Source organism: Bubalus kerabau, chromosome 1 (assembly GCF_029407905.1).
Source record: "Bubalus kerabau isolate K-KA32 ecotype Philippines breed swamp buffalo chromosome 1, PCC_UOA_SB_1v2, whole genome shotgun sequence".
Lineage (NCBI taxonomy): Eukaryota > Metazoa > Chordata > Mammalia > Artiodactyla > Bovidae > Bubalus > Bubalus kerabau.
Genome location: NC_073624.1, coordinates 222277653 through 222300042, shown reverse-complemented (window position 1 = coordinate 222300042; position 22390 = coordinate 222277653). Strand labels below are relative to the sequence as shown.

General features: G+C 44.1%; 1 protein-coding gene across 29 annotated transcripts in view; it reads right to left on the bottom strand.

Moving 5' to 3' along the window:
- LOC129634267 (uncharacterized) overlaps positions 1-22390 on the bottom strand; it is a 296914-nt gene that overhangs the window by 185434 nt on the left and 89090 nt on the right. For 3 of the 29 annotated variants that reach the window (XR_008705562.1, XR_008705583.1, XM_055556444.1), the window contains one exon: positions 1378-1779. The exons of 22 other annotated variants lie outside the window; for them this stretch is intronic. Coding sequence is in view for 3 of the 7 variants with exons in the window: in XM_055556444.1 (XP_055412419.1) it covers positions 1714-1779 (66 nt within the window). In the remaining 4 variants the exon portion in view is untranslated. 4 more of the 29 variants (XM_055556484.1, XR_008705577.1, XM_055556490.1 and 1 more) reach the window with 4 other exon arrangements.

Below are 22390 nucleotides of genomic sequence, written 5' to 3'. Positions count from 1 at the left end.
CCATAATGGAGCTTCTAACATGGGCTGAACATCAGACAAAAGTATTGCATCAATATAAAAGTTCCTGATAATTTGATAATTCCACCATTCTAAACTAGGAAAAGACAGATATTTTAGGAGGGAAGTGCCATGAGGTCTGCAACTTACTTTCAAAAGTTCAGCAAAAATAAATATATTTGTGTATGTCTACAGACACTCACATACTGCATTTGTTCTCTCCATGCAATTTTTCTGTAGGGTTTTCAAAGTAAAAGGGGGGAGGGGCAGGGGGAATAAACTGATGGACAAATAAGCAAATAAAGAGAGTTTAATTTCTCATTTTTGGTTGAAGTGATGTGATTTACCCAAGTCATATGTATAGCCTCTGGCAGGGTTGAGATTTTGACTGAAATATCCAAACTCTCAGACTTTTTACATTTCCACTGCAAGTGACTCACCTGGACTTGTGACAGTTTCAAACAGGTAAATTTCAGGGCCCTGAACTGAATTACTGGTTGGATATGCGCCAGCTTAAAGAAATCAAAACGATGTTGGGTGACTTTAATCTAGGACTCAGGCTTCCAGACATTTTGCCTTATGAAATAAAAGCCTTCTCATTTGCATATATCTAGCCCAGAAACAATCATTCAAACGTAAACCCCTTCTGCCTGCTCCCACATGCTATGTGGATTATACCTCTAATAATAGTGAGTTACAGAAGTGGTGGAGGGAGAAAGACTAGTAATGAAGTTTTAATTTTCTATTTTTACTATAAGTATTAAAACAATCTTTCTTGTTTCTTTTTCACCTACGACCATTAAAGCCTGTGCAACTCTGCATGGTCAAACTCCTATTCACCCTTCAACTCCCAGCCTAGACTCCTCTTCCTCCTGGAAGACTTCCCTGATTTCTCCAGGATAATTTAGGAACCCTCCTTCTGGGTTCCCATGAGCCCTCTTCTTTCTGAATAAAAAATTAAATCTCATCATACTAATTTTTATTGCCTGGTTGTTTGCTGCTCCCCATCACAGAATTGCACCCCTCACGAGGGCAGAAGCTGGGATGTCAGTGGTAAACCTGTGCCTAGCCCACAGAGCACATGTGGTAATCCACTGAGTGAGCTGGCCCATTCCCACTCCTCACCAGATCTTAGATGACCTGCGGAGGGCAGGCTGGGGCTGGCTCTCCCCAAGCAGCTCTAGTGAAGCTTTTCTTCTGCCTGTTGTTTCAGGTGTCCTGTATCACATCCCCTTTGGGACAGGAAGTGTCCTATGTCACTGTTTTCTCCTCTTGTTCTGTTATCAAAGGCTGGACCAGGGAGTTCCTGAGCCAGAATCAGGGGGCTTGGGTCCAGTTACCCACCACCTGCTAGAACAGTGACTTGGCCACAGTGCCAAATAGGGAACAACACATGCTTTATTAAATAATAATAACATACTGCTCACTCCATCTGGTCATTTCAGCTGAGGGATCAGCTTTAAAGTCTTGCCAGGGTGGGATAAGCAGAATGGCCTTCACGGGTGGCAGAAGGGGCAGATATGCAGGATAGAAGTTTTGGGGGCTCTGTGGATTTGACTACGGGGCTGTTTTTCACTTGTTCATTCCTTCCCAGGAAGAGTCCAAACAGAAACTGTACGCTTCTGGTGTCCATTTCAGTAACTGCAACTCAACATGGTGGAAAAAGCAGTCCAATAATGCAGGTTTGATTCCCAGCTCCCTCCCCATCTGGGCGTGTTATTTAACCTCTTGGAAACCCAGTTCCAGTTGCCATGAGTGGTGGCCAACACCTTCCTCATGAGACTGTGAACAGAAATGAAGACAATAATCAGATAACCCAGCATGTTGTAAATGATACACACTGCACAGAGTATTGCAAAACTGTGACAGGATTCAGGAAAACCGCTCCCTTGAACAGATGACCTGCAGGAACTGGGAGAGTATGAAAGAGGAGGCGTGTTGGGGGCTGCAGACTCGCTTAGGAGAGACAGCACAGACACCTGCTAGAAATTCATCATGTACTCAGTCAGTCACCGTTATAAAACTTGCTGGGGCCACGTGGGTACACAGGGAGGCACAGATGCTACATACGTTTTCTCATTCCTTAGCCCCACTTGCCACTCCTAGGCCCAGGATTTTCACAAGCCTAACACCTGACATGATGACACTCTTCACCTAAGGGCCCTACGAGGGTTGAGAAGACTGAATCTTTGTACATTACTGCCTTTTCTATTTTACACACACACACATCACCAGCTAAGAATTAAACTCAAAACTCTTTGTGTTTCTGTTTAGGGAAGTGTTTGCCCACATGGGGATCTTCTGGTCCTTGAACAGAACTCAGCATTCAGGAGACATCATCACCCTGGGGGGGAAGCAGGAAGCAGAATCATTGCCCGCGTCCATGAACAGGATCTTTGTCCTATGTCCCAACATCCTTGAAAGCCACCTTCTGTGGGATCTGTCCCCCACGGAGCCTTTCTCCACCAAAGCCTGCCCGTATCTCCTGACTTCCGTCTAGCTCACCCCCCACACCCCAGCGACCAGAGCCCTACCTTTGTCCTCGTTACCTCTCAACTGGACTAGAGCCACGGCCTCCCGCAGTCTTCCTGGCTACGCATGCTGATGCCCCTCCCCTCCCCACACCCACCCTCCACTCTGCCATCAGAAAGGGCTGACTATAATGCTCGGAGCACAGAAGCCCCTTCCTGGGATCCCCCAGGGGCCCCATGGCCTGCGGGTTCCATCCCACAGTCCCTAGGAAAGCACAAAAGCTTCATTTTGTTCTGCAGCTTCAGCCTCCATGCTGTCCTTTCCTCCTCCATCTTATCAAAATATTTGCAGCTTTCCCTCCCCCTCCCCACTGCCCCCCAACCCCCACCCTGGGCTTTTGCTATCTCTTTCTACCTCCCGGAAAGCCTCTCCCATCTCTGCCTTACTCTTATCACTCTTGATGACTCACTGGACACTTCCTCTAGGATGTGCTCTCGAAAGCCACAGCTGGGGCCGAAGACCCTTCCTCTGGTCCCACAGGCTCCCATTTAACTAGTTTAAACTGGAATTACAGGTCCATGACCCCGATTCCCCAACTAGGTATTACCTTCCTCCAGGTAGGGAGTGGACTGGATCCCCAGCATTCCCCAGCACCTAGCACCTCGGCTTAACACTGCCAATGACCAACAAGTGTTTGCCAAGCTGAAATGAACCTCCAATCCCCAAACAGAATCGCAATGAGCACTTCAACCAAGAGCCCCCTCCATCTGAGGAAGGGAAGAAACAAAAGGCTCCAGGTTGATGGAGCCCACACTGCCCTGGAAAACCTGGGACCTGGATACTCAGTGCAACAGGAAGACACCTAAGCGCTGCCTAAGGAGAGAATAGGCATTACCCTGAAGCTGCCTCAGGTCAAGGACACCGTATCAGCCCAGCCCGCCTTGGGACTGTCCATCTCAAAAGCAGATGTGTACATCTGAGGGCACGTCCTTATGCCAAGGACTGCACGAAGCCACAGGACAAGAAGGGACACTTTCCTGGACAGTCAATCTAATACTCTTCAGCTTTTTAATAACAGGCTCCCCTGGTGGCTCAGTGGTAAAGAATTCACCTGCCAACACAGAAGATGTGTGTTCAATCCCTGGGTCAGGAAGACACCCTGGAGGAGGGCATGGCAACCCACTCCAGTGTTCTTGCCTGGAGAATCCCATGGACAGAGGAGCCTGGTGGGCCACAGTCCATGGGGTCACAAAAGAGTCGGCAAGACTTAGTGACTAAACAGCAACATATATGGCGTTCTTGCTATGTCTTAGGCACATATGTCAGTTCGTTTAATCTTCAAATTGGTCCCACAAAGTGGGTACTACGAGTTGCCCCCATTTTATGATGTAGAAACTGAGGCCCAGGAAGGTTAAATGAGCTGCCTGAGGTTATAAAGACAGCAAGCGGCAGTAGTGGGGTTCAGACATGGGCATAGATCTCAAGTCCACTGCTAACCACTACACTACACTGCTTTTCTTCAAACCCCTTTACAGAAACAGAAAACAATGTCATGGAATGAGTTGCAAATCTCATGAGTTCTGGTTTTTTGTTTTTAAGATAACATATAGGACTTCAACACCCGGGCCTTGCTCACCCACCCCTCCAAGCTCTTCTCCAACTCCCTCTCTCCACTTCGGCTTCTTCTCAGTTTCTGGTAGGTGCCAAGTTCATTTCCAACAAGGAACTTTCACACATAGCGACCCTCTGCTGGGACTGTTCCACAGACTTTGCCAGGTCTCCAGCCAGCTGACCCCCTGGCTCAGGTTTCACCATCTCAGATGGACCTTGCCTGACGACCCCGCCCAGGTCTCCTCTGCTTCTCCATCCCAGCACCATGGTCATCCTCTCCACAGCAGGGCTCCCGGTGGGTGGCCACATGGTTGCCTTCTACAGCTGGACACTGTTTTCCCCATTGCCCCACAAAGCTCATGAGGACAGGAACCTTTCTGTTTTGCTCACCTGGCACCCAGCAGTGAAGCAGTCAAATGTTTACTAGATGTACAAACAACCGGGTGAACTGAGTGAACTCATTAATCAAAGGAAGGAAGAGCTGCAGGAGAGGAGGAACTGCCCCCTTAGGCTTTCAACTCTGGGAGATAAGCCTTCACTAAGAGCAACGGTATTTTGATGGACAAAATTAAAACGAGACTTAAGATTATGAGCCCATGCTTTTGGAGAAAGTGACCTACAGTAAACTCCAAGTGGCTCATCTGTTCTGATTTCTGTGAACATGAACTTTGCCCTTAAAGAGGCAGTCCTTGGAGAGGACCATGGAACTGCCCAGGATGACTTGCTTCAGGCAAGATTGGGCAGGCAAGCACCCTTAATGCTGTTTGAAATCTGCCTCAACTTCACCGAGCTAGAAGCACCTCGAATCCCTAGAGGAACATTCCTGGGAATGAGCTCACACAATTACTATTACCCTCAAATGTAACAGCCAAACCTCCAAGTCTGTACCATCCAAACTTAAGGCTGCAGTTCACCTTGCAAAGGGGTGGGTTCAGGCTGCTGCAGCCCCAGAAGTGGGGGGAAATCAAGCCTCAAACACAGCTAGCCTTTGGGGCACACAAGCACACCCCTGAAGCTTTTCCACCCTGGCCCCTGGGAACATGTTTATGAAAGGCAGCAGAGGGGTAGGGGGTGAGGGGGGGATCATTATTAAAAAGAAAACTGGAACCACAGGAGAGGAAATGTCTCTGCTATTACTCCCAGCAGGTCACTATTGTAGAAGAGAAGTAATACCATTTTAAAAGTGCCAAACAGGAAGGGAGGGCAAGGTGGGGGATAAAGGAGGTCAGAGTGGGTCAAAAAAAATAAAAAATTTTTAATGTCCTTCTTAAAGCAGAATTGTTCTGCAGGGAGACACCTTCAGAAATTTCCCTTCCTCCGTTCTAATGAGATTTTTTTCCCCCTAGTGTACAAATTTTTTTTCCAGGAAAGGGCAGGTCTTCTCTGCTTTTCTCTTCCTTTCTTTTTGGCTCCCTTACCAGGCCTCTTACACCTTCTGGCTTCCAAGAGCATCCTGAGGATACTTACTAACAGGAAGCCAGGCAAGAAGGGAACTGACACAGTCACGAGGTGACATAAGCCCACTGACAAGCTGCCACTTCAGCCTATTGAAGATGTAACTGAAAAGCCAGCATTTCATTCAAACTAGGTCACCTCCAAGTGCTGAGGGTGTCAGCTGTTCATCACTGACAGAGAACGGAGGAGCCAAGAGGTTAGTGGTTTCCCTGGGGACACACAGAGGCCAAGGGGATGAGGGAGAGACAGAGAGCAAGGAGGGAATTTGTGAAAAGAGCCGGAGCAGAAGAATGGGAGGGAGACATGCGCAGGCAAGTGGGTCTCTAAAAGCAAACTGTGGAGATGCCACTTGTGTGGTATTCGACTTTCATGTTTCATACACTCCCTTCTTTTTGCTTGCTAATAAGCATTGTCTTCATTCAACAACAAAAGTTCCCCCAGATGAAGTGTCAGTACCTTAAGGCAAGGACTGTTGTTTTGTTGGTGTCCTCAGTTTCACCAAATAACAAGCCACACCCAAAGTCAACATCTAATAGATGCCTGATGACTAGGTGATTGTAAGGAAAAAAAAAAAAAAAATACAGTGAACTGATGCACATATGGGCTCTAGGGTCAGTCAAGCTTGGGTCTGATACCTGGCTCCTTTTCTCATTAGCTGTGTCCCCGTGAGTAACTCTTCCAAGCTCTTGATACTTCCAGCTCCCCATTAATAAAATAAGGACCACAGTATTGCCCAACTCCTACAGTTCCTAGAGATACTACATATGAAGCCCTGAGTGATGTGCCTGGCATAAAGTAAACATTCAGTAACCGAGTTATCCTTGACTATTACTATTGCAAATGATGACAAGCACGCCCTGGCTCTGGGTTTCCCTAAGAGTGTCCTCATATGCCTGCCTTCTGCCCTTAACACCTGAGAAAACACCCATCTATTGGGCACTCAAGCTTCACTGGGCAGACTGAGGATGAGAGTAGCCCCAGGTTTTAAATAATTTCCTTTCTGAATAGGTGAAAGACTGGCAAGATAAACTGGTTTTCAGCAAGGCATTTTACATTATCTCTCATCTTACCCTTGTGGGTAAAAACAGAACGTGGACCAGATGATAAGACAATTAAACAACTGATAACTGGTTGAACATCTACATGAGCCATTTCTCCCTCAGACTGTGCTCTCTAGAATATTTGTTTACAGATCATTATTAGGTGTATCATCATTAGCAGGGCAGGGGAGAAGACTTTATGGTCAAAAATATTTAGAAAACTGTGTTTAACAATTCCTTTTATTAGATTTTTTTAATGTACTCATAAGCATCATGAGTCTTCAAGAATGGGTCATGGTCTGTAGCCCGATCCCTATGTATTTTATTATAGGGTTCCATTTTTTAGAATCATCCTGCAGTCTACAATCCTTCAGAATACACTCTGAGAACTGTTCATTCAAGTCCAAAGGGTACATGACACCAATCGGCAGGAGTGTCCAGGCAGCAAGCTGTGGCTCTGTTCTTGAACCTATGTGGTTCAACATCACTAATCTGTTGGCACGCTGATCAGATCTGAAGATGACCCTAAGCTTAATAGGGAGGCTGATAGGAGAGATGGTATCATCTGGGTTATGGGCTAACAAGACATGTCAAAGCAATAAATATCAGGTCTGGCATATGTGGTCCAAAAACAATACAAAGCATTCAGGATGGTGGAAAATGGGGTTCAATGTAGTACATGTGTAAATGACTGGAACTGTTTTGACTATGCAGAGGGAAAACAAGAAGCTGGATCCTTGGTGAATGTGTCTGAGCTGCTAGATCAAACTTCACCTGAAAGCAGAGCCAACCCCCAGCCCAGCTCTGTTACATTTATCAACAAACTCTAAACAATGAGTTTTCTTTTTTAAAATCTGCAACATAAACATTCCAAATGGACTGCACTGTCAAGAACACTGAGGTTTCCAAAGGAGACATACTTTAAAGAAGAAATGAAGTGAGTCTCAGGTCAAATCAAGGGGATATGTCTTACCGTTCTGGCTGGTCAGATGACTCCTGGAGCTTAGCTTGTGCATACTGGGGGGCCAACCTTAGAGGGACACAGACAAACTAGGAAAATTTGGCAGGATGAACTGGGTGCCTCAAACCATGTTACACAAAGAATTACAGAAAAAAAATTTTTTAAAGAGAGACACACAGACAAGAGATACAGAGATTTGGGAGGGTCTAGCCTTCCAAAGAGAAGATGTGTGAGGGACACAGCATGCCACGAAGTAGGAAGCCAATGCTCCTTAATCTTCTAGAGGGAATAGAAACACTTGAAAAACTACTGAAAGCTATGGAAACTCTCTCCAGGAAAATGTACATGCTAACAAAACTCTGTAAATATTTTCAGGGCATTGCTGCTTCCCCACCCCCAACTTCCATTACTACCATAGAAGCCCATTCATGGACTTACACTATAGAAGACCAAAACCAAGTTAAATCCTCACCAGGATTAGGCATTACCTGTATGATGTCCCCACACCCACCCCTGCCACAAAAATGAGATAGGAGCATGTGTGCATGCAAAGTCACTTCAGTCATGTGGAACTCTTTGCAACCCATGGACTATATAGTCCACCAGGCTCCTCTGTCCATGTAATTTTCCGGGTAAGAATACTGGAGTGGGTTTCCATGCCCTCCTCCAGGGGCTTGTCCTGATTCTGGGATCAAACCCACATCTCTTACATCTCCTGCACTGGCAGATGGGTTCTTTACCACTAGTGCCACCTGAGAAGCCCCAATGGATGCTACTATAAGGAGGCAAGCATCAGCTCAGTAAGAGATACACAGTCCCCCTCCTACACTGTTGGTGGGAATGTAAACTGGTACAGCCACTATAGAAAACAGTATGGAGGTTCCTTAAAAAACAAAAACATTTTGCATTTCTCTAACAATGAGTGATGGTGAGCACCTTTCACGTGTTTAGTCGTCATATGATTCATGTTGATACATGGCAGAAACCAACACAATATTTTAAAGCAATTATCCTCTAATAAACAATAAGGAGATCCAAACAGTCCATCCTAAAGGAGATCAGTCCTGGGTGTTCATTAGAAGGACTGATGTTGAAGCTGAAATTCCAATACTTTGGCCACCTCATGCGAAGAGCTAACCCATTGGAAAAGACCCTGATGCTGGGAAACATTGAGGGCAGGAGGAGAAGGGGACGACAGAGGATAAGATGGTTGGATGGCATCACCGACTCAATGGACATGGGTTTGGGTGGACTCCGGGAGTAGATGATGGACAGGGAGGCCTGGCCGTGCTGCGGTTCATGGGGTCGCAAAGAGTCGGATGTGACTGAGCAACTGAACTGAACTGAAACAATAAATAAATTTAAATAAAAATTTAAACAAGAGTTGTCACATGATCCAGAAATCCCACTCCTGGGCATATGTCCTGGGAAAATTCTAATTCAAAAAGATACATGCTACCCCATGTTCACAGCAGCATTATTTACAATAGCCAAGACACGGAAGCAATCTAAATGCCCATCGACAGAGGAATGTAGAAAGAAGATGAACTATTACATGAACTATTACTCAGCCATTAAAAAAATGAAATAATGCCATTATAGATGGCATTGAGATTATCATACTAAGTGAAATAAGTCAGAAAGAGAAACACAAATACTATATGGTATCACTTATGTGTGGAATCTAAAATATGACACAAGAGAACTTATTTACAAAACAGAAATGTACTCACAGACATAGAAAACAAATTATGGTTACCAAAGGGAAGAGTGGGGGGATAGGGGAGGGAGGAGGGATAAATTAGGAGTTTGGGACTAACAGATAAACACTACTACATATAAAACAGATAAAACAACAAGGTCCTACTGCATAGCTCAGAGAACTATATTTGATATCCTATAATAAACCATAATGGAAAAGAATATGAAAAAGCGTAAGTATATATATGTATAACTGAATCACTTTGCTATATACCAGAAATTAATACTACATTGTAAATCATCTATATTTCAATAAAAAACAAGAACACACAAGCATGCAAATACACAGTCTAAGTTGAGAATCAGTGTTTAGAAAAATTAAGCTTTCTTTAAAAAAAAAAAAGACACAGACTTCTATCATGTCCTGCCATCTGGAAACAGGAAGGGCTGCCTGGCAAGTGGGGGGAGCTTATCTTCAGTGGAGATATGCAAGCAAAACTGGAAGAGCATTTTCAGGGAGGTAATAAAGAGGTTCAACCATCCTGGACTCAGTAAGCCAAAGCCTTTCAGGTCTTTGCTACTTTAAAGGTGGTTTAAGGACCAGGAGCATCACCTGGGAGCTTGTTAGAAATGCAGAATCTCAGGTGACTTGTACGCCTGTTGGTGTTTAAGAAGCATTGCTCTAAGGTATCTCAGATTCTCTAAGAGGAGAGAAATAACAATACTGCAGTCCCTCAGCAACCTATGCCTCCAGAGATCTGTCCTTTTAAGTTTGGGTTGAGGCTATGAAGCAGGAACCTTTCTCTAAATCTTTTTCCTGTCCTCAACCCACCATCCTCAATCCATTGCTTGAATTATTTCTTTGTTGTCTCAAAAGCTACAGATGGAAAACTAAGGGGAAGAATGGAATAATATCCACTTTGACTCTAATCCAGGTCCAGAACCTAAAGAATGAAAAAGCAATTTATAACAGGCATTTCAAGATGATTTCCTTTAGTAAAAATAAAGGTAGGATTTATCATGTTCTCATATGGGCCATAATACCTATACAGGTTTTTTAATCCCTTATTGTACTTAGTCTTCATAATTACAAGGTAATGATTATCATTTTTTTCTTTCATTTTACAGATGATGAATCCGAAGCTCAGAAAGGGTAAGTGACTTGCTCAGCCACACACAGCCAGTAAGAGGGGGCAACAGGTCTTGATGCCAATGTTCAAGTTCTTAACCACTAAGTCACAAAATTATCGCCTTTAGAGAAAACCTCTGGTCTTCTGTTCTCTTCAACAAGCGGTAAAAGTAGTCCGAATCTGTCAGGTTCCCATAAAGCTCACCCAGGTTCTCCAGGGATGCAGCCGGGCCACTGGCTGGGCAGCTCCAAACACAGGTGCACCGGGGTCTCAGATCTCAGCCCTCCATTATATTCTGTTCATTACACAGGAAGACTTAGAGGTCATGCTTTCAAATCCTGGCCCCTTCCTCATTATCTGCTCCAGCATCAGAGTCCTCCCAGTCCTGTATTGACTTGCTTTATCTCCTGGCTGCTGTCCCATCGCCATTAGATCCCAGGCATTTGAGCAAAGCACACAGCTATCCAGTTCTGGCTGAACAGAATTGACTCGCCATTTCTCCTCTGTAATTTTGGGCATAGTCTGAGAGGATTTAGAAGGTGTCATTGACTTGGAATTACAGTTCTTTGTTACAGAATGAATTTCCGGACCAAGCTGAGGAGGCCAGCATTCCCCCTGGCTCCCACACAAGCAGCTTTGTTCCCCTTCAAAGTGTCCCTCTAATTGCACTGTGAACATTCACTCTGGACTCTGCTGCGTCTCGAGGAGGAACCTTATCAAAGAGAACTCAGACTTCCTCTAGCTCTTAACATCTGTGGCCTTCATTTGGAAATTCATCACGGGCTGCGTATTCTCCCTTTTGCTTCTTATTAAATTTTTAATTTCCTATAGCTACTATACACTTCCATGCTTTTGCCTTATATGCCCCAACTGGGTCCCTTAAGGCAGGGACCACCTTTTAGTTAACTTTGTTCGCATTGCACCAGTCTGGCACAGCATCTTACCTGTGTTAGATAGTCAATGACGGCAGAATTGATTCAAAACTGTTTGAATTTTACATATTACCAAGCACATCTGTTGTTATGTTCAAAGTGGATTCACTCTTCCAGATACAGAACTTATTTGGAAGAAGGGGATCACAATGGGGAGAAAACTAAGCATATTGAGCGCCTGAAGCAGATGGTGCTGTGTAAAAAACCCTAACATTACAGTTTCGGCCCTAAAAGAGGTAACAATAAAACTTGCTCCCATGAGGTAAGACTAAGCTACTAATCCCCCTGGTACAGCTGGAAACACAAAAGTTTCTTTAAGTTCAAGGATCCCAGCCCACCTGGTTAGACAATACCCAAGCCAAAACCTTCTTCCTCAGCTGCTCTTATTAGCACATACTCTTAATTTTCAAACTGCTTCAGGAGGATTCTGGGAATTTTAAAATAAGGTAGCCTGAGAAATGGGCCACATAGTATTTTTTTTTTTTCCTTTCTAAAAACAAACAAACAAAAATCCTGCTAGAAAAAGCAGGGTATTTCCTCTAGTAATAAGGGGCAGAGGGGAGTTAAGTAAAGTATTTTAAAACTTACATACGAGGTACCGATTCACGTTTTGAAACATTGTCAGGTTTCTCTCCTCTCTTCAAGAATAACTCTTTCTGGTCTATTTTTCACTCAGTGAATGGTTCTAGAGAGCCGACTATGCCCTGTAGCGGTCTACTCTATGCACGGACAAAAACAGACGTGGGCTGCTGGCTATTTTACACTGGGTTCCTTCAGTATTGCAATTTCTTCTGCTCTAATTATCAGCCTTTACCCTAGAATCTCGAACAGGGTCAGAGGAACCCCCAGCCCCCAAGGCGAGGCAGAATAATACAGTAACCAAAGCACAGACCTGGAAAAAAGTTCATGTCTGTGTTACTCTACATGATGACCTCACAGGGAAAATAGGGCTGAAAACACGCCTCATCTTGGAGTGCCTGACACTTTCATAAATATTCATTCATATCTACAAATATTTTTCTAATTTATAATGTATGTGAACAAAAGAGAAACTTCTATCAAGAAGTTCCCATAAAGCCAACACTTTGAGACATTAGTTCTGATACACTCATGGGGCACACACCTCAGCCTCGCACAGCTGCAAAGGCTGAGTGAGAAGACACTCTGCTTCTACTGCCAGCCATCCCAAGGCTCGGGGACTCTGTGTAGCTAGACTATGGAGGGTTCTGGGCACTACATGTTAATGCATATCAGTTATCTCTCCTTGCTGGTCCCCTCACTCCCCAGGGGTAAGAGTGAACTGAGGCCTTCTCTGCCAGGAAGCTAAGGATGCCTCCTCAGGCAGCACCTTTAGTCACAGAGATGTTCTGGGCACAAAGAGCCCAGTGGAAAGCATGGTCCTGCTCAGGAATTCATGGAGCTTTTAGCCCAGGGCTACTGCATTATTCCTTCCACAGTATTTTCAGGACCAGCCATCACCCTGGGGGCTATGAGGCATGGCAGGCCTAGCTTCCTGGATCACTACAAAATTGCAAAGAGGCTTTCCAAGTCCCTTGCCTATATGTTTGGCATCAGCCCATGCAATTCTCTCACCTCTCCTCACACTGCAAAGTGTTTTCTCCAGTTCTTCTTACAATTCCTACTAAGCTAACAGTGATGTATCTGCTAGCACTTAACAATAGAAGGCTTAGTTTTTTTAGGTGGTTAGAATAGGAAAAAGGAGTCCAGAATGGTGGTGGCTAAAAGACAAGGGAAAAGCCTGCGAAAATAGGACAAAGGAAGGTCCCAGGACCAGAGTGAGGACCTCAGGTAGAACAAACAGCACTCCTGGCTAGCCCAATTTACACAGGGCAGGCCCAGGGGGAGGAGAAAAAACATAAAAAAAGGAGCCAAAGGGCCAGCGACCTCCCTCACTCCCTCCCTGTCGCACGCGCACTCTCTCTCCTCTTCGTGTTTTTTGGGTCGACATGCCCTCACGCTTCAAGGCTGTATTTTCCTTTTATTTTCTAAATAAAACTGCGCTGTAACACGGAGCTGTAACACTGATCTGTCCAAGAGCTGAGACACGGTCTGTCCAAGGGCTTTAACGTCCATCGCTTCAAATTTTTGTTGTGATGAGACAGAATCGAGGAAATTACACACTCCCACAACAACTAAAAAGCCTCTTGATGAAAGTGAAAGAGGAGAGTGAAAAAGGTGGCTTAAAGCTCAACATTCAGTAAACTAAGATCATGGCGTCCAGTCCCATCACTTCATGAGAAACAGACGGGGAAACAGTGGAAACAGTGTCAGACTTTATTTTGGGGGCTCCAAAATCACTGCAGATGGTGATTGCAGCCATGAAATTAAAAGACACTTACTCCTTGGAAGGAAAGTTAGGACCAACCTAGATAGCATATTGAAAAGCAGAGATATTACTTTGCCAACAAAGGTCCATCTAGTCAAGGCTATGGTTTTTCCAGTGGTCATGTATGGATGTGAGAGTTGGACTGTGAAGAAGGCTGAATGCTGAAGAATTGATGCTTTTGAACTGTGGTCTTGGAGAAGACTCTTGAGAGTCCCTTGGACTGCAAGGAGATCCAACCAGTCCATCCTAAAGGAGATCAGTCCTTGGTGTTCATTGGAAGGACTGATGCTGAGGCTGAAACTCCAATACTTTGGCCACCTCATGTGAAGAGTTGACTCACTGGAAAAGACCCTGATGCTGGGAGGGATTGGGGGCAGAAGGAGAAGGGGACGACAGAGGATGAGATGGTTGGATGGCATCACCAACTCGATGGACATGAGTTTGAGTGAACTCCGGGAGTTGGTGATGGACAGGGAGGCCTGGCGTGCTGTGATTCATGGGGTCGCAGAGTCGGACACAACTGAGTGACTGAACTGAACTGAACGACAGTTTTAAAAAAAAAAAGGAGGGGTTTGAGGGGAGATAGTAACTAGAAGTCATATCTTCAGCCCTTATAAAAATTGTCCTTTTCTTCCTTTGATTTCCTTTCATCTGGTCTCATTTCTTTCTACTGCTATGTTTTCCTTCATAACAGTAACAACAAAAGCTAACGTTTATCAAGCACCTCACTGATTTCAGATCCTTACATCCAAGCCTCACAACCACCCCTGGACATATATACTACCAGGATCCTAATGTTCTAGATGAGGAAACCTAGCGCATAGCCCGGAGAAGGCGATGGCACCCCACTCCAGTACTCTTGCCTGGAAAATCCCATGGACGGAGGAGCCTGGTAGGCTGCAGTCCATGGGGTCGCTAGAGTCGGACATGAGTGAGCGACTTCACTTTCACTTTTCACTTTCATGCATCGGAGAAGGAAATGGCAACCCACTCCAGTGTTCTTGCCTGGAGAATCCCAGGGAAGGGGAAGTCTGGTGGGCTGCCGTCTATGGGGTCGCACAGAGTTGGACACGACTGAAGTGACTTAGCAGCAGCAGCAGCAGCGCATAGCCTGTAAGAATCTTGGCCACAGTCACACAGCTGCTGCTACTGCTGCTGCTAAGTTGCTTCAGTCGTGTCCGACTCTGTGTGACCCCAGAGACGGCAGCCCACCAGGCTCCCCTGTCCCTGGGATTCTCCAGACAAGAACACTGGAGTGGGTTGCCATTTCCTTCTCCAATGCATGAAAGTGAAAAGTGAAAGTGAAGTCGCTCAGTCGTGTCTGACTCCTAGTGACTCCATGGACTTCAGCCTACCAGGCTCTTCCGTCCATGGAATTTTCCAGCCAGAGTACTGGAGTGGGATGCCATTGCCTTCTCCAGATCACACAGCTAGTAGGTGGTAAAGGCAGACGTCAAAAACAGGTGTGTGAATGCAAAGCCCACGTGCTTACCCACCTGAAGAAATGAGAACATCCTATTTCTGTCAAGTGATAGCTGAGCTTTCCTAGGAACAGGAGTACAAAGCTGCAGTCCACACTCACACACTAACTTAGACATAGCATCCACCCCTCCTGGACTTCACCTCCCCCTTTACCACCCCAAAAAGTTATCTGAAGGTGAAAATCAGATCATAAGGTAAAAGCAGCTTGCATTTTAGGAAAATGCTACATAAACCTAAAATGTTAAAATTAACCTAAGAATTAATTTTGGAAAGTATCTAAAATAAGTTTACAATAGTAAGTCTTACTGGTCAGGCATATATGTTAAACCTCTGTAGGGTTTTTTTTAATTTTTATTTATTCATTTATTTTTGGCTGTGCTGGGTCTTTGTTGCTGTGTGAACTTATCTCTAGTTGCTGCAAGCAGGGGCTACTCTCTAGCTGTGGTGCACGCTTCTCATTGCAGCAGCTTCTCTTGTTGCGGAGCACAGGCTCTAGGGCTTCAGTCATCGTGGCCTGTTAGCTCAGTAGTTGCAGCTGCCAAGCTCTACAGCACAGGCACAATAGTTATGGCACACAGGCACAGTTGCTCAACAGTATGTGGGATCTTCGTGGATCAGGAATGGAACCCACGTCTCTTGCACTGGCAGGCGGATTCTTTACCACTGAGCCCCCAGGAAAGCCCTGTGTGGGTTTTTTAATTACTAAAGCAAAACATGCTCATAACAAGATCAAATGATGCTGAAGCATATAAAGTGATTTTTTTTAAGGGAGAAAATGAGAAAGAAAAGAAGTTTTCCCCATTGGATTCAGCCCAAGTATTTTTCAAGATTTTTCCAAGAACATACTAATATAGTATACATACATATTTATATGCATATACTATTTTGTTTCTCAGAAATCAGGATCATATTCTATACTTCTGAAACTTCTTCTTATTCAATACTGTATTTTTTACATATCTCCACATCAGAAATATTTGTACAGAACTACCTCAGTGTTTTTAATCAACACAACAGCATTATATGCATCAACTACAATTTAATCAGTTACTTGAAAAACACTTGGATTATTAATATTTCAGTCATATACATAAGAACTTTTAGTTGACAGTATGTGTCCCAGTGACTCATCAACTGATTAGGGTTATGATGTTTGGTATCAGTGCTGAAAGAGAGCATTATCTTCAGTAACTTATATATAAAACCATCCCAGCTGCCGAGATCACTGTTTTTCAACAAACGTACAACTGAACACCAAATTGTTCCTTCGTTCACTCATTTATAAGTACTTCTGGTCTACCAAACTCTATTCTAACCCCAAAAGGTTAAACTAAACAAAAGACCAAGCTTCACTTCCTATACTTAAGGAACTGAGGATTCAGGGGGCAGACACAGTCATCAGTGCATTCTGTATTATGTTTAAGAGCTATTCTAGATTAAAGTCGGAGATGGCAATGGCACCCCACTCCAGTACTCTTGCCTGGAAAATCCCATGGACAGAGGAGCCTGGAGGGCTGCAGTCCATGGGATCGCTGAGGGTCGGACATGACTGAGCGACTTCACTTTCACTTTTCACTTTCATGCATTGGAGAAGGAAATGGCAACCCACTCCAGTGTTCTTGCCTGGAGAATCCTAGGGACAGGGGAGCCTGGTGGGCTGCCGTCTATGGGGTCGCACAGAGTCGGACATGACTGAAGTTACTTAGCAGCGAGATTAAAGTGAAGGAGCATGTCAGTCTGGAGGAGATGCAGGTGCCTGAGAACAAACAGCTAAGAAGTGCCTGCAGTAGGAGTTTGCTGCAATAAGAAAGCCACAATAAGAGACAGGGCAATCTGATTTTACAAGATCTTATAAAAGCACTCAGGGTGTTCAGAGAACTTAGATCATTCACTACAGAGAGCTTCTAGAAGGGAAATGCCAGGAAAGAATGATGGAAAGAGAAATTGAAATTGAGGTTGAAGGGCCTTGACTATAAAATTATGAAATTTGGATTGGAGGTTGCCAGAGGGGAAATACCTCTCTAGGGGCATTTTAGATATACCACAATTTCTTTATCCATTCATCTGTAAATGGACTTTTGTGTTGTTTCTGGGTTTTGACCACTACAAATAAAGCTGCTATGAATATTCATATATGAGTCAGCTTGCATCCTTTCTTTTCTCTTGGGTAAATAACTAGAAGCAGAATAGCTAGATAACGAAGGAGGTGTGTGCTTAACTTTTTAAGAAATTTGCCAAACTATTTTCCAAAGTGGCCATACTATTTAACTTTCCCACCAGGAGTGTAGCAGAGTCCAGTATCCACATCTGTGCCAACGCTTAGTATGGTCAGTTTTTCAATTTCCAGCAATTCTAACAGGTACTAGTGTTATCTCATAGCATGCATCAATCAACATATAAATTGTTTTAATTTGTATTTTCCTAATGACTAATGAGTTAACTCTTCGGAAAAGGGTACGACAGAGGATGAGATGGCTGGATGGCATCACTGACTCAATGGACATGAGTCTGAGTGAACTCCGGGATTTGGTGATGGACAGGGAGGCCTGGCATGCTGTGATTCATAGGGTCACAAAGAGTCAGACACGACTGAGCAACTAAACTGAACTGAACTGAATGACTACTGATGCCAAACATCTTTCCATATGTTTGTTATCTATATAACTTCTTTGATGGAGTCTTTTCGTATTATTTCCTCATTTTTCTTTAATGGGGTGGTTTTATTATTCTATTTTAAGAGATCTTTATAAATTACTGTACAAACTCCTTATCAGAATTATGCTGTGCAAATATTTTCTCCCAGTCTGTGGCTTTTTATTCTTGTCTTTTCATTCTCTTAACAATATCTTTTGAAGAGCAAAAGTTTTCAGCTTTGATGTAGTCCAATTTATCCATTTTTTGTTTGATGCATCAGGCTTTTAGTGTCATGTCTAAGAAATTTTTGCCTAAGTAAAGATCACAAAGATTTTTCTCCTATGTTTTCTTCTACAAGTATTATAGTTTAGGCTTTAGATTTAGGCTTATGATCCATCTCCAGAGGGCATTTTGGACACTTGTGGGGGCATTTTTGCCACAGTGACAACCAGCAACTGGTGGGCAGGGACGCTCGAGGACTTACAATACACAGGGAACATATATCCCATGCACCACAGGACTCTCAAATGTCCTGCCAAACATTCATGTGGGTAAACTGCTTATAGTCACATGGATATCTATTTAGTTCTTGCTTCAAAATACCAAAAACTTTAAGTAGTTGACTCTCCTTAACTTCTCTTAAATCTAAAGCTTTTCCTTAAAAGCAGCAATTTCATGTCTTCTAGTACATTTGTGCCTGTGTATTTATATATCAAATTATATATTTTATTATAAGCTAACTTCCTTTCATCTTTCCTTTTAAATTCAATTATGGCATTAATCTTTTATCTAGTGTGTGCAGCTGGTTATGTTATCATACATTAGCAACACAAAGATATTAAAGACACTGAACTAAGAAACAAAATGACTTTTGTAACAATACCACTTAGATATTAAAATATCACAATTATATAATTAAAGGTTTTAGAAACTTCAACATAAACTATACAAACTTTCTAAAAATGCATAAAAAAAGGCTACCTCTTCTACACATAGAGCCTAAGGAAAGGAGGAAATGGAAGCAGGGGAGGAGGAGGATCGGGAGCCAACAGCATCACAGGAGGGGCAGGAGCCTTGCACAGACAATGACAAGACTGTGCTGCACACAGAGAGACACACTTCATTCAGTGCCCTACCCTTGAGGACCAGCCACAACACAAAATAACATTTTAAAAAATTAAGTTGCCCAGGGAACCCTGCCTATCCTAAGACTCATTTATAGTTACACACCTAAGAAGATGAAAGATGCAGATGGCCTGACAGCTGGCAAAGGAGAGCTGGGTATTGCTCCTGCCACATTTCCAGTATCACCACAAAGGGCAGGGTCCCAAACCACTAACATGGGCCCCGATTCTGGAGTGAAGGTCCTCAGACGCAGTGTATAGAGGACTGTGAAACTGCTAAAGAGATACAGATATGGGCCGGGAGAGAGGCAGAAAGGAAAGAAACTTGCTCAAGTACAGGATAAAGCAAAAGTGTCCATTCAGCACTTCAACACTGGACTAGAATCCAAGCCAGGGGCATAAAGCCAGAAAAATAAATAAAAAGCATTAAATTGGAAAAGAACAAGTAAACTGTAATTTGTAAGCAACCTGATTGTATATGCAGAAAATCCTAAGGAACCTACAGAAGAATTACTAATACTAATAAGTAAATATAGCAAAGTTGCAGGACAGAAAATCAAAATAGTTAATATATAGTAATCAACTGTATTTCTATATACCAGGAATAAGCACTGGAATATTTATTTTAAAATAGTGCCATTTACAACAGCACTTTAAAAACTTAAAACACTTACAGATAAATTTAACAAAAGACATGCACGGCCTATACACTGAAAACCACAAACCACTGCCAGGAGGAAAAAAGACCAAACCAAACCGAAAGGTCTATCCTGTGCATAGTTTTGAAGATTCACTATTTTTAAGCTGAATCTATAAATAATTTATCAGTATGAATTAACTCATTTGAATATGTTTTAACATCTTTTATGTACTGGATGGTTAGTTAGCATCACCGATTAAATGAACTCAAATGAATTTGAGCAAACTTCGGGACATAGGGGAGGAGAGAGGAGCCTGGCATGCTGCGGTCCATGGGGTTACCAAGAGTCGGACAGAACTTAGTGTCTGAACAACAAAATGCACTGGACACTGTTCTAAATGCCAAAGACACAGCAGTGAAAAACATTTTAAAAAATCCCTGCCCCCACAGGGCTTACATTTTAATCAGGAAAGACAAAAACACACAGAATATGTACTTTAAACACAATTTTAAGTGCTAGGGAAGAAAACAATGCAAAAACAAAAAGGAGAAGGGGATAAGGAATGACCCAGGAGAAAAGAATGAAAACTCAGAGCGGGTGGAGTCACTTAAAGATCAGATAAAAGAGTGGCAGTGAGGCTTATCAATACCTGGAGGGACACTACTCCAGGCAGAGGAAATAACAAAAATTCTGTTAGATGGGAGCAAGCCTAGAATGTTCTAAGAACAACAAGAAAGGCAGTGCAGCTGGGGCAGAGTAAGCAAGGGGAGGGTAACAGTAGATGAGATCAGAGAAACAGCAGATGGCCAGTTCCAGTATGGCTTTGTAGGTCACTGTCATTTTAAAAGACTGGCTTTTATTACAGGTGACACGTGCAGCCATTGAAGGATTTTGAACAGAGTGACATAACCATGACCTGATTATACTTTAGAAGGATCCTTCTGGCTGCGTGTTGAGAATGGCAGGGTCAGGAACAGAAGAACAGTTAGGGTCTGATCACTATATTCTAAGCAAGAGACACTGCTGCCTTGGAGCAAAGTTGGTGATGGAGGTGCCAAGAAGGGAATGGCCTCGAGATAAACTCTGAAGAGAGTACACAGGGTCCACTGAAGCACTGAGTGTGAGTGGATGGGGGGCGGGGACAGGGGTCCAGGTTGACTCCAAGGTTTGTGGCTTGAATTCACCTTGGAATAATTACTTCCCAGGGTCAGGGAAGACTGCAGGAAGAATAAAGTTGTAGAGAGAAGCAGACAAACTGATTTGGGCCTTGTTAATTTTAAGATGACTGATGGTTCGAGTAGGGAGGCTGAATTGTTGGATATATGAGTCTGACACCGAGGAGTCAGGCCATTTGAAGCTACAGTTGAAGGTCACCAAGAGAGTGAGGGTAGGCAGAAGAGATCCAAGGACAAAACCCTAGGGACCTCAACAGGTAAGGCCTGAAGGAAGAGGAGGATCAAGAAGGGAGTCTGAGGAGGAGTTGCTAGGCAGCAGGAAGAACACCAGCAGAGTGTGGTATCCTGGGATCCACATGGAAAATTGTTCCAAAGAGAAGGGAGTGATCAGTTGTGCCCAACAGTGCTAACAAGTCAATTAAGACAAGGCTGGTGAAATGACCACTGGATTGGACAAGAAGGGCTAGAAGGGCAGGCAGCCAGGCTATTTGGGGTGCTATTTGGCACAGACAAGGTAGGCAAGGCTCTCTCATTGCCCCTAGGAGGCTTTTGTCCTCTCCTCCCAGCTTCTCTCTCTCACCACCCTGTCTTTGAATAGCTGTGCCCTTGACCTCAGCTCTCCAGGAAGTCTTCCCAATCAGGCCAGATCCCCACCGTAGACTCTCATGGTAGCAGGCACCCATCTCACTGCCAGTCTGGGTCCCACGGGATTTTCCTTTGGTAGGTTGGACAGTGGGAGCAGTGTCTTAGTCTACATGCCTGTACTCCAGGGGTAGGGACCAGGCCTCTTAACTCAGAAACTTACTCCCTGCACCAAGCATGGAACTGGGCACAGAATAAGCACTAAACCAACGAAGAGGAGACTGAGGAATGGGAGACTTACAGGCACTAGTGTGATCAGGCAGAAGCAGAAAGGTGATGAGGTGAGATGTGTGGCCAACTCAGAGTGGGGAAGGGGATCTGGCTTCCAACGGAGAGCAGGAGAAGGCAGTGTATGAACAGAAAAAGCCTCCCTCCAACATGCAGAGCTAGACCAGGTCAGGAATCGGAAGCCACTGGAAGAGAACTGACTACCAGGACTGGAGGAGACAGCAGAAGGCTCTGAAATCCTCTCTACCCGTTTTAGACCCTTGTTTTTGACAGAGAAGCCAGCAGAGGTGGACTTTGTGATCACAGACTGAGAAGCCCATTTGGCCACCATGGCAGGGAGACAAGGCTGCTCCCAGCATATCAAGAAAACAGAGGTTTTGTTTGAGGGTGGAAATCCATCATCTACTGCTGCAAATTAAAAACCCCAAAGAGAGTCAGGAGATAAAATGTTCATCCTTGAAGCAAGGGTAATAACCATATCTAGCACCTATCACATGCTGTAGGGAGTTATCTCATTTAATCCTCAACTCCCTGACTACCCCATTGGAGATCACTCTCTCCTATCACCTGGTTATTCCCTTCAAAGAATTTTATCACCATCCACAGTTATCTTGTTTGCATGTTTCTTTCCTGCTTATCATCTGCCCTCCGTGTGCAACTTAAGCTCCTCCGGGCAGGAAGCTTCTCTGATCTTAAGCTACATCCCTCTGCTATCACAGCGCCAGGCACAGAGTACACCACAAACATTCAGCAAGAGAACTGAAGAGCTTCGTGGAAATCCTTCTACCTACCTGTCCTACACATGGAAGATTCTTGCT